This window comes from Sus scrofa, chromosome 8 (genome assembly GCF_054392235.1).
Source record: "Sus scrofa isolate SSC_HxYL_T2T_F1_AM1 chromosome 8, Sscrofa_HxYL_maternal_Yorkshire_Landrace_v2.0, whole genome shotgun sequence".
NCBI classification, from domain to species: domain Eukaryota; kingdom Metazoa; phylum Chordata; class Mammalia; order Artiodactyla; family Suidae; genus Sus; species Sus scrofa.
Genome location: NC_139390.1, coordinates 78,493,468 through 78,511,281, shown reverse-complemented (window position 1 = coordinate 78,511,281; position 17,814 = coordinate 78,493,468). Strand labels below are relative to the sequence as shown.

At 42.9% G+C, this 17,814-nt stretch overlaps 1 protein-coding gene across 50 annotated transcripts in view; it reads left to right on the top strand.

The window, feature by feature from the left end:
* Positions 1-1,393: 1,393 nt before the first annotated feature.
* Positions 1,394-17,814, top strand: part of CCDC158 (coiled-coil domain containing 158) — a 99,537-nt gene continuing 83,116 nt past the window's right edge. For 28 of the 50 annotated variants that reach the window (XM_084972569.1, XM_084972570.1, XM_084972561.1 and 25 more), the window contains exons 1-2: positions 1,394-1,624; positions 15,422-15,564. Coding sequence is in view for 32 of the 50 variants with exons in the window: in XM_084972541.1 (XP_084828667.1) it covers positions 15,495-15,564 (70 nt within the window). In the remaining 18 variants the exon portion in view is untranslated. Of the gene's footprint in view, positions 1,625-6,610; positions 6,654-15,421; positions 15,565-17,814 lie in introns of all 50 variants that reach the window. The other 22 variants (XM_084972562.1, XM_084972555.1, XM_084972558.1 and 19 more) reach the window with 2 other exon arrangements.

Genomic DNA, 17,814 nt, shown 5'->3' with positions numbered 1-17,814 from the left:
ATGGAAATTCCATTTAATTCAGTATTTTTTTTTTTAAATACCATAAAGTAAAACTGCAAGACACTTCAAAATACAAAGAATTTTATAATAAAATTATAATAAAAGACTAACTTTCACACATATATGTGGGTTTAAATAGCTTCATAGTATTTTCACTAACATTTTAATTAAAGACTTCGAAAAGAAAAGAAAAAAGAACTTTCTTGGTTCTCAGGGCCCACACTACAAATATTGAGACACCAATGGAAATCACGTATTAGCTAACTAAAATATTTTCTTGCCATAGGAACACACTCACCATTTGATAGAATCGAAGTTTAATACAAAATAATTAAAATTTGCTTTCTGTCTAGCCACAAACCTTAAAACCATTCACTTTCCCATTTAATGCTTAGTTCATTCTCTGTTAAGGTACTTGATTCTATAAGCAGTCTTATATCTTCCGAGTCAATAAACGGAATAATTTAAATTATAGGCGTGGAAAAGGGAATCTTTAGTGGTCTTTAATGCTAGTTTTATCAAAACATAACTACATTATATAAGGTAGGTTTTATTAATATTTCCAGTTTACACATAGTTATTTGCCCTAGGTGTCAGCAGAACTCGACTGCTAATTGTATTAACGCGACTGGTCGCATCTATTACACTCAGGCCTTTCTGGATTCCTTTCATTTGAGCACCAATCTGGGCGGCCCCCAAGAGGTCTGGGTAACCACATAATCTGATAAATTCTACATCGGAGATGATGACAGAGAGCAACTGAAGCCCAGCGGAAGAAACAACTCTCCGGAGGCAAGAGAGTCAGCAACCCCGATGAGAACATGTCTGACCCCTGAAAACATTCCAGGTAGAGGAATGACAGAAGCCAAGACAGAGCTGCAACGTGTGTATTCTGTTAAGTGAAACAGCAGGGGGGACTTGAGGGTAGAGGTGGGGACACCGACAGAAGGCGGATCGTGGGGGACGTGGGAAGGCTGACTGGCAACCACAAGACTGGGCTTGACTCTTAGAGAGCAGGTAGAGATAGAATGTGTGGGGGTCGCTAAGAGTGGGGGGAAATCATCTGAGAAACAACTTCAAGAATAGCCTGGGGCGTCGGGGTCGGGGGCAAGAGTAGGACGCGGAGACCGGTTAGGAGGCCGAGGAAAAAAGGAAGAGGCCTTTGGTGGCAGAGAGTACTGGTGGAGACCAGAATCGGTGTCGTTTCTGGGGTAGGGCTGGTAGGATCTGATATGGGCGGGATGAAAGCCCCCCTCAGGCGGGGCACTTGGGGTGGGGGGGGAATGCGCTCCGTTGCCCAGGCGACGGAGTCTGGGGGCGGAGTCGGCCCCCGCGGGGAGCCCTGCCCCACCCACCTCCTCCTTCTCTTCCTCCTCCTCCTCACGCCTCTCCCAGGTGCCCAACGGTTGCTGGCGCAGCTCGCGTGGAGCTGCGGCGGCCAGAGACCCGGGGCCCGAGGAGCGGGCGTGGGCGGGGCAGCGTCGGGCGCTGTCGCTGCCGCCACCGAGTCGGAGCCGCCCCCGTCTCCGCCGCCGCCGCCTGGTCGACGCAGGTGCGGCCGCCGCGCCCGCCGGCGCCCCCGCGGGGATGGGGCCGGTCTCTTAGGATGAGGCGTTGGTCGCAGGTACTGGGGCAGGCGTGACTCGGGGACGGGGCGAGGGTGTGGGTCATTCTCCGACCGACCCGGAGCAGTGCGTCTTCACTTCTGGAACCTTCCAGACCTATTCTGTGTGTTTTGCACATGGTAGATGCCCAATAAATTGTATGCCGGCATGCACAGGCTGTTGTTTAGAAATATAACAGGCAATCCTGTCCCGACGTTACCAACAACTCCTGTTCCTACCCTGCTTCCGGCGAGTTGGGGGAGGGATGGGGAAGACACGGAGATAAAGAGAAACGTGTGCCTTTGGGCAGCCTCAGCCTGAGTGAGATTGTATTAAATGCTGTGCAAGAGCCTTTTCAGCTGGAGCCCTTCCTGTTACGTGAGCGGTCTGGTTCTGCATATTGTCAGCATCAATCAGAAACAGTTTCTGAGCCGAGTCGATTCTTTTTCACAAAACTCTTAAGTCCCCATAGAGGCTGTTCCAGGTTTTTGTCCAGTGCATCTTGATGTACTTAAGGGCAAGGGAAAGTCGAAGAAAAGTGGAGTTGGCTATTTCTCGGGGGGCGGGGGGTTATGTTTTTGTTTTCGTTTTTGACTGGACTGGCAGCCGATTCAGGAAAGAAAGGGCCAGAGTTTTCCACCGTCCCAGAGACCAGCGAGGCAGGACGGTTTCTCTGTAAAGTCCCGAAGGTGGGGTAGAGGAATGGTGGAGAGGTCTGGTCCTCCCATCTCTGTACCACTTTTATTCTTTTTAAACTTATACAGTGATCTTTGTGTTGTGGATAAAATGGGCTTTATGCCATAGAGATAGTATTAGGCTCCATTCAATTGAAGGCAGAAATTGACAATTTATTTGGTATGTGCAAAGCCTCTTATATTGTGTTTTACAAAGAGAACTCAATGTTGTCTATCTGGTGTGTTAGGGTCACTCACTGTAATAACCCACAGTTCATTAAATAGGGCCTCTGTGAACCATCTGTTCCCAAACTAGATGGCCCCAAATCATATGGTATGGTAGGCAGAATAAGGGCCACCCAAAACATCACATGCCTAATCCCTGGAACCTGTAAATGGCTTAAGGAAAAGGGTCTTTGCTTATCTGATCAAGTGAAGGTTCTTGAAATGGGGAGGTTATCTGAGTAGGTTCTAAATGTGAACACAGTAGGTCCCATTTTGGTTCAGTGGCTTAAGCCGGCTAGTATCTGTGAGGATGTGGGTTCGATCCCTGGCCTCCCTCAGTGGGTTAAGGTTCTGGCGTAGCCACAAGCTGTCACAGATGGGGCTCACCTCTGACATTGCTGTGGCTGTGGTGTAGGCCTCAGCTGCAGCTCTGATTTGACCCCTAGTCTGGGAACTTCCATATGCTGCAGGTGTGGCCCTAAAAAATAAACAGTTTCCTTCGTGACTCAGCGGCTAACGAACCCATCTAGGATCCATGAGGTTGCGGGTTTGATCCCTGGCCTCGCTTGTTGGGTTAAGGATCTGAGCTGTGGAGTAGGTCACATATGTGGCTCCGATCCCACATCACTGTGGCTGTGGCGTAGGCCGGCAGCTGTAGCTTCGGTTCGACGCCTATCCTGGGAACTCCTATATACCACAGGTGCGGACCTGAACAGCAAAAACAAAAAACAGAACCCCCAAAATTAACAAATAAATGTGAACACAAATGTCCTTATAAGAGGGAGGCAGAGGCAGTGCAGTACAGACAGAAGAGGTGGATGCAGTGGGACCACAGAGGTAGAGATTGGAGTGATGGGCCACAGGTCAAGAAATGCCAGCAGCAACCCGAAGCTGGGGAAGTCAAGGAATGGGTTCATTTCTAGATCCTCTGGAGGGAGCACAACCCTGCCAGTACTTGGATTGTTGGCTCTCCATTGTGTGTATATCAGATCAGATTTGCAGACACCTGGGGACTGAGTGCCAGGCTCAATCCAGGGGAAAAGAGGCAATGCAGAAGCACTTCCGGAGTTCCCGTCCTGGCGCAGTGGTTAACGAATCCAACTAGGAACCATGAGGTTGTGGGTTCGCTCCCTGGCCTTGCTCAGTGGGTTAACGATCCGGCGTTGCCGTGAGCTGTGGTGTAGGTTGCAGACGTGGCTCGGATCCCGCGTTGCTGTGGCTCTGGCGTGGGCCAGTGGCTACAGCTCCGATTGGACCCCTAGCCTGGGAACCTCCATATGCCGCGGGAGCGGCCCAAGAAATAGCAACAACAACAACAACAACAAAAGACAAAAAAAAAAAAAAAAAAAAAAAAAGAAGCACTTCCTTGTGAAGGGAAGTTCAAAGCAGCCTCTAGTCAACTGGAAATGAAAACACTTCCGAGTTTTCGGGGTGCAGGATAAAAACCAGTGTTCAGGTTTATTTGATTGACTTCTGGGTTCTAGGCAGCTAATTTGCACTCCCCTATTCTTACCCCACAAAACATCACAAAAATCCACTCTCTTTTTGAACTGCTTTTTTAAGGGAAATCTTGCATACCATAAAATTCACCAATGTTAAGTATAAAATCCACTGATTTTTAGTAGTTTAGAGTTGTACAGTCATCACCACAATTCAGTTTTGGAATGTTTTCTTCACCCCATAAAGATCGCCCTTACTCATTTGTAATTAGTTCCCAGCCCCAGCACCAATCCATAACTGGTTCCTGCTTACTCAGTATATTTCCTACCCTGCTGCTGGAGGATTAGCAGCTGGTTAAAATCCTCCAGTAGCTTTCCTGAAATTAGAATAAACCCCAAAGTCCTTAGCAAGGCCTTTTCAAGGTCCTGTGAGCTCTACCCCCTGCCAGTGTCACCAGCAACTTCTCGGGATGATTTAGGAAAGGAACTGGTCATAAGCACAGCATCTCCTTGGGCACAGTACACAGGTGGCTGTCCATGAGCAGACCTCCAGCAGCTGGGTAGGAGATATACTGAGTTTTCTTTCTCTTAATATTAGAACATTGATTGTTAAAGACTGGATCAATGCACATTGCTGCATAGTTTTGAATTTCTTCACATCCCTAAAAACTAAACTGGAGAATTTTTTGCTGTAAAGAGGATGAAAAAGAAGAGCATAAATAAAAGCAGGATCCTGAAAGATCCAGATGTGCTTGGGGCCCAGTGTGAGTCAGGGGAGTGGGGAGGCTGGGAGGTTGGTCAGGCAGACTGTAAAGGCTTTGAGTGCTCCTCTTAGTTCACACCTTCATCTGCTCTTAGTTCACACCTTCATCTCCAAACAAGGTATGGCAAAATGGCTCTGATTTTTTTTTTTGGTCTTTTTGCCTTTTTCTAGGGCCGCTCCTGCGGCATACGGAGGTTCCCAGGCTAGGGGTTGAATCGGAGCTGTAGCCACCAGCCTACGCCAGAGCCATAGCTCACGGCAACGCTGGATCCTTAACCCACTGAGCAAGGCCAGGGAGCGAACCCACAACTTCATGGTTCCTAGTTGGATTCGGTAACCACTGTGCCACAACAGGAACTCCAAAATGGCTCTGATTTTAAAGGAAGAGTGTTAGAAACTAGAAGGATCATAGTTCTAGCAAGAGTTGATTAAATCATGAAAGAATACAATAGGACTAAAATTAACTAAACAACATATTCAAGGATTCCTTCCTTATGACTTATGACCAGTCGAAGTCTCCTCCACTGAGTTAAAAGGTATTCAGAGATAGACTCCAACAGGATGTTGAGTTTGAATAGATGAATAACAGCTGAGGACACTGAAATGAAATGTCTGACTTGGGAAACTGGGTGTGTGTCACTGTATTTAACCCTAGACAGCAGTTTAGGTGGAAATGTGAAGAGACCAGATTCGGGACAAGATGAACTTAAGGTGACTGTAAACATATACGCAGAGGTGTTACAGGAACAAATACTCACCAAAATTTATCTACAACCAAAATTTTTGAACAGAAGAGTGTGAAACTTGATATAAGCAGTAGAATTGTCCCTTTGCTATTTTACTGATATCACCTGTGAGTCATTGTATTTCTGGTCATCTTTTTGCTGAATATTCTTCATACAAAATCATAGAATGTCCAGGTTGGAGACAGTTTTACAGATCTTTTCAGCACTCTGCCTAAGAGAACAGCCAGTAGCAGGTGTCATCCCAACAAATGCTCAGCCACCCTCAGCCTGAGCGCCTCTCAGGGAAGGCCACTCTGTATATATTTAAGGTGCTCTGGTTTTTAGAATGTCCATCTCCATCCTGAGCTAGAACCCGCCTCCCTTTCTTTCTGTTCATTAGTCCTAATTCTGCACATAGAAGTTTTTTTTGTTTTTGTTTTTGTTTTTTTTTAGTTGAGGCATAATAGACATAAAACATTATATTAGTTTAAGGGGTATTACATAATGATTTTTTTTTTTTGTCTTTTGTCTTTTTAGGGCCACACCCACATCATATGGAAGTTCCCAGGCTAGGGGGTCCACTTGGAGCTGCAGCTGCTAACGTACACCACAGCCACAGCAACGTGGAATCCCTAACCCATTGAGCAAAGCCAGGGATTGAACCTGCGTCCTCATGAGCACAAGAGCTGTTACCTGATCAGAGCATCTCCAAGCAGTAAAAAGCAGTTTCAATGGTCAGAAGACATGCAGGGGATCCATTTAGGTCAGTTTGGACTGTCTCTGGAGAAAGATCAGGCCTGGGTTTGTAGATACTGCCTGGGGGGCACCTGTAAGTTTACTTGCCATGTTATCTTGATAACGTCAGTGAGACCTGTACCGAAAAGATTAGCACTGGACCAATGCGGAGCATATAATCAAACATGTTCTGTTATATAAACATAGCCTAGATAAATTCCATAGGCTAAAGTTAAAAATATGCTTTACAATATAAGCCCAAAGGAAAAAGAATTTAAAGTTTTTTTGTTGTTGCTGTTGTTGTTGTGTGTGTATGTTTTAGGTGTTGTCAAGATCTTAAGTGATGAAAGAGAACTTGCGAATTGAACTTTTTAGAAATAATAAATTTTGGATAATGAAATATTATATAGTAAAAGCAGATTTTAAAATATTTTATTTTTTTCAGGTCTTCATAGGATAAGTGAAAATAAGAATATCCAGATATTAAGGTAGTTTGAGTTATATTTAAGAATTGTGAATATATACAACTGGTAACACTAATTTATTATATCTCTATCTAATATTAGAGCCTGAAGTCTTAAACTTGATGAATGCCTAGGCTGGAATATCTAAGATAATAAAGTTAACATGGGGTTTATCTCTGTCATTTTCAAACTCTGCTCAGTGGAGCCTTCTGCATCCCGTAAAGGTGTTTGGAGGGCAGAGAGGAGGGTGTGTAGTCAGGGGTCTGAAGATTCAAAGAAAGGCTTCCACTCCATAAGGTTTGGAAAACACAACTGTCATCTCATTTTAGTAATGGTGGAAATTGAGGCTCAGAGATGTGAAAAGATTTGGCCATGCATTCATAGGGAACCAGTGAACAGAATTACATGTCCTGATTCCAGGTTCTGTACTTTGTGCATAGTTTCTCCCTACAAGATGGTATTATGTGCTGGTAGAGGATGATCTTAAATGATCTTAAATGGCTTAATTCGACATTACATTGCAATGGTCCCTGTATTTACTCAATGCAGTTTAAAGCCACTTTCTCTTGTGCTAGTGGACCTATATGCAACTTATATCTTATTTCTAGATAAATAGAAAGATACAGGCATTTATTACGGGAAAGTGAGCTGGCATACACTGCTTAAATTAAAAAGACAGTATTGTTACCCATGTTTTACTCTCCTGTTACGTGGCACTATGTACTCTATGGTAAGTCTGAGTTATCTCAGTTAACTCTTATTCCTTTGAGGTATGTGCTCTTTGTCCATCTTATAGTCTCACAGAGGTTAAATATTGTTCTCAAGGCCACACGGGTGGTAGATCACAGAACTAGTAGGACTGGAGCCCTGAGAGTCAATGATGACATCCAGAGAGAATGTGATTGAGTGAAGTTAATACTAACAATTAACAATAACTCAGGCAGGAAAGGGTTGTTCAGTAATACCTGCTTTCTCATTGTGTTCAGAGACTGTGCTGGCCCCATATATATGGTCCTTGGATCAATCTTGGGGTACCTTAGAATTTCCTAAGGAAAACTTATACCTGAAGACTGATTCTGTGAGTGTGGACCAGTTTTATAAGATCTTCAGTCTCAGGCTTCTGCGAAAGGTAGCATCCTGGAGGCTTGAGTCATTAGTTGATGAATCTAGTAATCTAACATAGATTATAAGTAGCCTTTCCCACTCAAAATAGAGCATGGGTTCTAAATTAGCTTATTGTGGAGACAGTTATATCCTTCCAGTCGTAGAAGAGCTCACATTACGTAGCCGTGAGGAAAAAAATCAAGCTGAGGGCTGGTCAAGTTAGGGACCAGCCTTGGCCTTTTGGGAGCCAAGGAGAAGGTATAAGAACCCAGGAGACACTTTTTAAGCCCTTTAGCTTTAGTTTATTTGGTGTAACAAAAACTAAAGCCTATAAACTATTTTTCTTCAAAAGGCATCTTTTTGTAGCCTGTGGTTTCTAAGGTCTTCTCTGCAACATTCCGATTAAATATCCAGAGTAGAATCGTTACCTAGCTATTACTTGTCCGAAGCTTGAGGCTGCTTTCCATGTGAACCCGTTCATGATTTTAAATCAGGCAGAGATGTTCTTAATAAATCTCGGGCACACTAGAAGAGGCCGAGGTCTCATCCGTGTACTTTACTCAGAGATTTAAATCAAACACATGGAGTTCCCGTCGTGGCGCAGTGGTTAACGAATCCGACTAGGAACCATGAGGTTTCGGGTTCGGTCCTGGCCCTTGCTCAGTGGGTTAAACGATCCGGCGTTGCCGTGAGCTGTGGTGTAGGTTGCAGACGCGGCTCGGATCCCGCGTTGCTGTGGCTCTGGCGTACGCTGGTGGCTGCAGCTCCGATTCAACCCCTAGCCTGGGAATCTCCATATACCGCGGGAACGGCCCAAGAAATAGCAACAACAACAAAAAGACAAAAATAAATAAATAAATAAATAAATCAAACACATACAAGTTCATGCTATGATCCCCAAACCAACACAGTGCAGCATTTTCACAATTTTATGACTTATCGAGGCAGAAAACCCCTCTGTTTTCTCAGGAATCCATATACCTTAAGTTTTATGCCTGAAAATAGGAATAATGCTGCAATTCTTTTTTTTTTTTTTTTTTTTTGGTCTTTTTTGGTCTTTTTTGCTATTTCTTGGGCCGCTCCCACGGCATATGGAGGTTCCCAGGCTAGGGGTTGAATCGGAGCTGCAGCCACCAGCGTACGCCAGAGCCACAGCAACGCGGGACCCAAGCCGAGTCTGCAACCTACAGCTCACGGCAATGCCAGATCCTCAACCCACTGAGCAAGGCCAGGGGTCGAACCCGCAACCTCATGGTTTCTAGTCGGATCCGTCAACCACTGAGCCATGACAGGAACTCCTAAACTGTTAATTTTCTAAAAAAAATTAATTTCCTTCTGAAGCACTGTGACTCTTCGTGACTTACCACCAATCAGTGGATACTGATGAATGAGTTTATTATCATCACCTTATGCCAAAGTAAAACATGGTTTCCATATCAGAATATTCTAAAGTCAAACCTTCTCTCTTCTCTTCTCCAACTTCTTGTACCCATTCTGCTTATCTTGCTTATAGGTTCTGTTTCCTTCTTGATACTAAAACCTCTGGTACCAAGCAGAGTGATTAGTGTGTGATCTCCTGGTGATGGGCTTTGATTCCCCCTGTCCTGCTCATTCCTTCATGCTTTCAATCTAGCCGTAATTTATGATAATAACATTACTCAGTAATTTATACTTTCTGAGTGTCTTTCACCACTCTAAAGAATCCCCAAATGCATCATTTTAGTGTGTAAGTTAAGTCCTACAGCAAACATCCATGATAAAACTTGTTTAAATGAGGTTTTTTTTTCCAAATAGCAATTTTGTTCTATTTAGAACATTTAAATTGCCTAGCAATCTTGAGTAACATTCCATTTGTTATCATTCTTTATGGAATCTCTCTACCCTACTACCTAAACATGTTAAGGTAGAGTTTATCTAATTGTAGTTTTGACACATGGAGCCTCAGTAATCTAAAAGGGAGAAACTGTGAGTGAAATAAAAAGGAATTCTGTTCGACAAAAATTGTTTTTACCTTCAAAGTTTTCAAAAAAAATTCTAACACTATACTTACATTGTGAATTAATATAAAAATGATAAGCACTATGTTTTATGTGATCTTTCTCTTTCCATCATTTTGATGGTCCTTGTCTATATTTTTTTTAAGAATAAGGATTCTGATTCATTTATTTGGTCTATTGTTTTTCTGTTTCCTTCATTAATTTCTGCTTTTAACTTTATTTCCTACCAGGCGCTTCCTTTCTTATAATTTTTGTCCCCTCCCTTTTTGTGTTAGAAATCTAATCCACTCATTTTCATTCTTTTTTAAAAATCGAAATAGGTGTTTGAGGCTAGGAATTTTTCTCTTTGAATTGCCTTAATGTATCTCAGATTCTGATATGTAGTGCTTTCATTGTCATTATTTTTTAAAATTTCTGTTTATATTTTTCTTATCACACAAGAGTTATTTAATAGAAGGCCTTTTTTTTTTTTTTTTTTTTTTGTCTTTTTTTTTGTCTGTTGTTGTTGCTGTTGTTGCTATTTCTTGGGCCGCTCCCGCGGCATATGGAGGTTCCCAGGCTAGGGGTTGAATCGGAGCTGTAGCCACCGGCCTACGCCAGAGCCACAGCAACGCGGGATCCGAGCCGCGTCTGCGACCTACACCACAGCTCACGGCAACGCCGGATCGTTAACCCACTGAACAAGGGCAGGGACCGAACCCGCAACCTCATGGTTCCTAGTCGGATTCGTTAACCACTGCGCCACGACGGGAACTCCAGAAGGCCTTTTAATTTCCAATTGGAAGGGCCTTTTTGCTTTGGGGTTTTACTTTTAATTTTTAGTTTTATTACATTGTGACCAGAGGGGGATGTTTATAACATTTCCACTTTATGGAACCTACTGATCTTTTATTTGTGTCCTAGGGTATGATTGGGTTTGTTACTATTCCATGTGCACTTGAGAGGAAGGTACATTCTCTGTTATCAAAATGTAATGTTCAATATTTATCCAAAAAGTCTACCCTAATGATTGTTTCACCTAAATATTTTATATCCTTATTTATTTTTTGGCCACTTGACTTATCTCATACTGAGCGGCCTATTAAAGTCTCTCATTGCTGTTTCTATAGTTCTTTTTTTTTTTTTTTTTTGTCTTTTCTAAGCCTGCACCTGCAGCATATGGAGGTTCCCAGGCTAGGGATCTAATCAGAGCTGTAGCTACTGGCCTACACCAGAGCCACGGCAACACCAGATCCGAGCCGAATCTTCGACCTACACCACAGCTCACTGCAACGCCGGATCCTTAGCCCACCGACCAAGGCCAGGGATTGAACCCGTAGCCTCATGGTTCCCAGTCGGATTTGTTAACCACTGGGCCACTATGGGAACTCCCTGTTTCTATAGTTCTTACTGCATCTCCTATAACTTATGTTTTATCTAAGTGGTTGCTGTGTTATATAGTACACAGAGTCAGAGATACTATATCTTTATTGTGGAACGTTGCTTTTTATTTTTTTTAAAAAAACATGTTAGAGGTCATTTATTATAATTAAAAGGTAAGGAAATACCAAACTATCATAAAATAGGTGACAGAACATTTTTTGTTTTATACAGAAGAGTGGAACCATATTGTCAGTTGGGTTTTTTTTGTTTTGTTTTTTGTTTTTTTGCTTTTTTTTTTTTGTTTTTTACTTTAAGTGCCCTTTGTCTTATTTAATACTCTTTGGCTTGAAGACGACTTGGTCTGGGATCAGGATTTTAATCCATTCTTTCTCATGGATAGCAATTGGTTCCTTACTGCTGAGCTGCAGTAGGAACTCCTAACCCATGCTTTCTTATTGCTTCATTTGCTTAGTGAATCTTTGTCCGTGACATTATTTATAGTCTTTTAAAATTGGTGCCTTTAGTCCTCTTGGGTACAGCACAGAGTTGATTTTTTTTTTTTTTTTTTTTTTTTTGCTGCCTCAATGGCATATGGAGGTGTTGGGGCCAGGGATGAAATCTGAGCTGTAGCTGCATTGCAGTTGCGGCAATACTGGATCATTAACCCACTGTGCAGGGCCGGGGGTCGAACCTGAGCTGCCATAGAGACAATGCCAGATCCTTAACATATTGTGCCAAAGTGAGAACTCCCAGAGCTGAATTTTCTGAGAGCCAGTTAGAAAATCCTTTTCTTTGAATAAGCAAGTTAAGTCCCTTCAGGTTTAATGACAAGACTGTTGTGTTTGCTCTAAATTTTGTCACGTTATAATTACAATAATTACATTGTTGTATTGTGGTGTAATTACTCCATGTATTATGTCTACTCTGTTTATTTGATATTCTTTTTCTTTTTAAAATTCTTTTGTCACTTAAGATTTGTATTTTTATTCTAAGTGGTTAGCTTTGCCTAAATGCTTTCTGTACTGCACCTATAAACCCCTTTTTTTCTTACTTAACCTTTTGCTTTTTGTCAGATTTAAATGGTACAACCAGTGATCTCTACTTTCCCTTTTTTTCTCTCTTCCCATCTTTGGTTAATCTGATCTCCTTTGTCACACATATAATATTTATATATTGTTCTTTAATGGTATTACTGCACCCATATTTTAGTCTCAGCCCTGCAGTTGAATATTTAAATGTTTACATCAGTCTTTTTTCAGTGTTCCTAGTCACCTTTTAAAAAAATGTTCATCCTTACCTTTTCCCCAGATTTTATTTTGAAATCTTTGAAACCTGGGAGTTCCCATTGTGGCACAGTGGAAACGAATCCAACTAGGAACCGCAAGGTTGTGGGTTCAATCCCTGGCCTCGCTCAGTGGGTTGAGGATCCGGTGTTGCCGTGAGCTGTGGTGCAGGTCGCAGACACAGCTCGGAACCTGCGTTGCTATGGCTGTGGTATAGGCTGGCAGCGGTAGCCTGGAAACCTACATATGCCATGGGTGTGGCCTTAAAAAGCAAAAAAAATTAAAAAATAAAAAATAAAACCTACAGAAAAGCCAAAGCTTTTCATCAGTTGTTACCCCTTTGCCACCTTTGCTGGTTGGACAAAGCTTCACCCCTGCTAGTAGCTTCCTCAGAGGGTACGCATGTGTGCAGTGTTCTGGCAGGTTCAGAACTGCTTTTTTTCTGTGCCTTTGGCTCTTTTGAAGGAGGTCTTAGCTAGATATAATATCTTTGGTTTGTACTTTCCTTATATTTCTTGAAAATGCTGCTGTACTGTTGCCTTGCTTTGTATACTGTTTTTGAATAATCTATTGCCATTCTGATCCTCTTGCCTTTGTAAATTATTTCATCCTTTTTCGCCTGAAGGCCTTGGATTTTTTTCATAATCTTTAAAGTCTCTTAGTATTGTTTTATTAGGATATATTTCAGAGTTGATCACTCTTGATCTTCCCTAGTAGGAAAAATGTATAATTTGGGTCTTACCTTATTCCTAGGAGACTTCCTTGGATTATGGTTTTAAGTAATAGTTCTGTTTCATTGTTGGGTGTAGACTTCGTCTTCAGGTATGCTCCGCTCCCTATGCCTGTCTTCCATCTCCTTCACTTTCTTGCTCTCGCCCTTCTCGCTTGTCTCAGTTTTCCTTCTCTTGGATGTTTTCCTGATTTTCCTCAGTGCCTTCACGAAGTTCACATTATAGTCTGTCCTCCCTGAGCAGTTTGTAATTTGCTCTTCATTTCCCATAGAAGTTTATCTTTTTCTTTTCATTCATTCCTGACTTGTATCACCTCTTCTTTCATTTCTTCCTGTTTGTTTGCTTGTTTTATTTCTCTTTCTGCTTCTGTTGTTGTATTTTACAATTCCGAGTCAAGGGTGATTTGTCATTATCCCCAAATGCCTGTTTTGAGAATATTTAGTTCCATTTGGAGGGTGGCGTTACAGGTTTCTTTGACTTTGTATTTGTTGGGGGGAAGGCTTGAGGGAGACTTCAGGAGCAGAAAAGATTTTATTCACATTGTCTGACATTTTGTGATAGTTTTGTGTGGATGAGGGCTCCTTTTTATCTTGTCCTGTTCATTTCGTGGGTAGATTCCAGGTCTGAGAGAGCTGTCTTCTGTGCGTTCTCTTTGTTCTCTCTTACGATGGAAGTGGCAGGTGATGAAGGTGAAAGGAGTGTTGGCGCATCTTGCTTCCCTTTGGTTCTGCGGCTCCTGAGTTTTCCTTTCTCCCTTCTTCCTTTGATTCCCACCTCCAGGGGAGCCCACCTCTTCCCCCCACATCCAGTTCTCCCTGGAAGCCCCTCTCGGAGGCTGATTCTTCTGGTCCACGCCCACATTGACATCCTCTCTGCACATCCAAGACTGCAGACTGTCAAGTTCCAGCCTGTGCTGAGTAGCCAGCTTTTTCTGTTTACTTTCTGGGGTGACCTTGTGCTTGTCCTCAGCCCTCTGCTCCCTTTCAATCCTTTCAATCTCTTTCCCGTCGTGCATCCCCACGGGCCTGCAGTACTGGCCAGTAGAAGGTGGGAGCCCTTTTGGAAAAACATTTTCCTCTACTTCCAGGTGATTGGACAATTGCAGCATTCTCTGTCTCCTGGAATGCTGAAGGCTGGGAGCCCACGTGGTTTTATTTGTTTGTTGTTCTTGTTGACTTTACGGATATTCAGAGGATGAAGGGAGGTTTGGAATCAGGCCACTGCATTGTTATCCAAACCCAGAAGTCCCCACTTGGCCTAACCTGAAATTATGAGCACTGTTTGATATCAAAGAGGTTTTATAACTTTTACTAGTGATTCCCAATTTGCTGGTTTGTGATTCTTTTTTCATAATTTGTAATAATTTTACTGAGGAAATATTTTCTCCATTATTTGACAATGTAATTTTCTGAGAGAAACGCAAGAGGGAAAAAAAAAAAAAACTCTGCCCCAGGAGTTCCCATCATGGTGCAGCAGAAACGAATCAGACTAAGAACCATGAGGTTGTGGGTTCGATCCCTGGCCTTGCTCAGTGGGTTAAGGATCCAGCGTTGCCGGGAGCTGTGGTGTAGGTCACAGACGTGGCTCAGATCCCGAGTTGCTGTGGCTGTGGCATAGTCCAGTGGCTACAGCTCCACTTAGACCCCTAGCCTGGGAATCTCCATATGCCACGGGCGTGGCCCTGAAAAGACAAAAAAACAAAAAAAAACCAAACAAAAAAAACTCTGCCCCAAATCAGAGTGCTAATAATCATAGTGATTAAAGTATTCATTTTTTGGAGTTCCCGTCATGGCGCAGTGGTTAACGAATCCAACTAGGAACCATGAGGTTGCGGGTCCAGTCCCTGCCCTTGCTCAGTGGGTTAATGATCCGGCTTTGCCGTGAGCTGTGGTGTAGGTTGCAGACGTGGCTCGGATCCCGAGTTGCTGTGGCTCTGGCATAGGCCGGTGGCTACAGCTCCGATTAGACCCCTAGCCTGGGAACCTCCATATGCCGCGGGAGCGGCCCAAGAAATAGCAAAAAGACAAAAAAAATAAATAAAGTATTCATTTTTTATTTTCAGATTGTCTTTAATAAGCCACTTGGCTATTCAAATCAATAAGTTATACAGTAAGATTCTATTCACTTATTAATTTTAGGTAGTAATATATTTCTGTGTATTTCCTAAGTGAAAAGTTATTACTGAATTTCAAATATGAACAAAGTCAATTCTTTCTCTATGAACTTTTTGCATGTAATACCTTATTAATAAAGATTGAATCCCTGTCTTTTATTTTTTTAATTAAAAAAAATTTGTTAATCCTTGTCTATTATAGATAAGAACAAAAAGCCTAAATAGGGAAGCATTCATATTTCAAGATCTCTAAGAAGAGGTAGCACATATTTAATATGGAACAAAAACCTTGTGAAGCAAATAATGAAGAGCTCTTGTCAAGTAGTGGCATCACATCCAATGCAGGTATGTGTTTTTTATAAAACAAAATGGGAAAAAAATGAGAAATATGCAGTTATCATGTATTTGTTCAAGCTCCTATTTTTGTTCTAGTTTTAACTCTGCAGGGTGCAGACCTTGGTCATGAATGTTTACCAGATTATTTATAATTCTGCTTTTTTTAGTCTTTTAAAATAGCATATCTGTTTTTTAGCAGATGTTTACTTGTTTGGTTTCAAGATTGTTTCCATGTTGCGGCCCTTCAGCACAGGCCATGTTTCTCTAAATGCCTTCTCTTCCTTTGTCCTCTCCAAGCCCGAATTCCACATCATTTGACTTCTTTTACCTTAAATCCCCTCCCCTACACCTCCAGGTCCAGTCAGGTACCCTCTGCTCCCTCCGTTGTCCGAAATGTCTCCTGAATGCATCTTCTCTCTCCATTCCCTTGCCTGCCTCATTAGGATGTCTTAGTTCAGGCTCCCATCAACACTGATGGAAATTAATTCAGTCAACAGCAGGTAGGAAAACAGAAACAGGTGGAATAAATAGGTGGCACTTAATACAGGGAATTGGTGACACGGGTGTTGAAAGAGCTGAGGAGGGAATTCCTGTCATGGCTCAGAGGTTAACGAACCCGACTAGTATCCATGAGGATTCAGGTTCGATCCCTGGCCTCACTCAGTAGATTAAGGATCCAGTGTTGCCGTGAGCTCTGGTGTATGTCACAGACATGGCTTGGATCCCATGTTGCTGTTGCTGTGGCTGTGGTATAGGCCGACAGCTGCAGCTCTGATTCAACCCCTAGCCTGGGAATCTCCATATGCCATGGGTTTGGCCCTAAAAAGACAAAAGAAAAAAAAAAAAAAAAAAGCTGAGAAGCCTCACAGGAGATGAGACAACTCAGAGATTAGCCACTGCAGGAAGCTGCTACCAGCTTGGGACTAGAAGGACCCTGAAAATGGAAATTGTCATAGAACCACGGAGAGAGCTGCCTGCAGGAGCCACCACTCACTGCCAGCAGCCCTTCCAAGGCCGGGGAGAGGAGCAGCTGGAGACAGACCAAGGGCCTGAGAGAGGAGCCATCCATCTGTAACCTCTCGATGCTGCCTCCTGCCTCTGACCTTTCACCAGCACCTCCCATTGGGAACCTGCCAGGAAACGGGAAGGAACAGAGCCTGGGAAGACTAGTTCTCTACAACACGACAGAACCAGAACAGGGCAGCACAGAGGAGGCAGGATTATCCTGCCGTTGGGCAGGTGACCTGTACCCTGCCTGCTTCCCCTGCCTTGTCTCTCTCCTCGGGAAGAAAGCATCCCGAGTTCATTCTCAGTTCCAGACCTGTGGTTTCACCAACCTGCTGAAAAACCTTTATGGTAGCACCCTTGTTTTGTAAAAGCTTCTGCTCATTAGGATGCTCATGTCATCGTCACCTCCGCCCTGCTATAGCCATCAGCCCTCGCTCACCTCCCGCCTGCCCTCTCTCCCTCATTCTCATCAGGGGCACGGGCACTGAGCTCAGGAGCTGTCACTCCCTCTCCAGACACATCATCATCATCCCGTAACACCATTGCCCTCGGACATTTGAACCTAGTGTTCCAGGGAAATCACTCTGGCCCAAACGACTAGATTTTCTCTTTTTTGCTGACTCCAGTGACCTCTTCCCCTGCCCAACATTTTATTTTGAATTTTTCCAAAATGGCAGAAAAATTGAAAAAAATAGTACGCTGAAGACCTTAAATACCTTTCAACTGAGACACCAGTTGTCGGCATTTTACCATATTTTCTTTATCTCTATACCTACAATTTATATTTCATTTTGCTGAAGTTGAAGGCATCATGATTCTTGCCTCAAAACCTAAATGTGCATCATCTTAGAATAAGGGTGATTTTATACATGGCCACATCATTGGATCTAAGAAAATTACTGTCAGTGCTCTATCATCTAATTTGCATTCATATTTAAATTTCCCCAGTTGTTCCAAAAAAAAGTTAGTAAACTTTTCAAAGAATCCAGTCAGAGATCATGTACTGTATTTTGTTGTCTGGTCCCTTTACTCTCTTTAAATCTGTAAGCAGCCTCTGTCCTTTTGCTGTTGTTTCTGATGGCATTTCTTTGAGTCCAGACCTGTTGTGTTATAGAACGTTCCACCTTCTAGACTTTTCCGATTGTCGTGTTTAGATTCAAATTAAAATAATTGGGCAGGTTTTACGTAAGTGACATTGTCTACTTTTACATCAAACTTTAGGGAGCACACATTGCCAGATCCCGATGATTT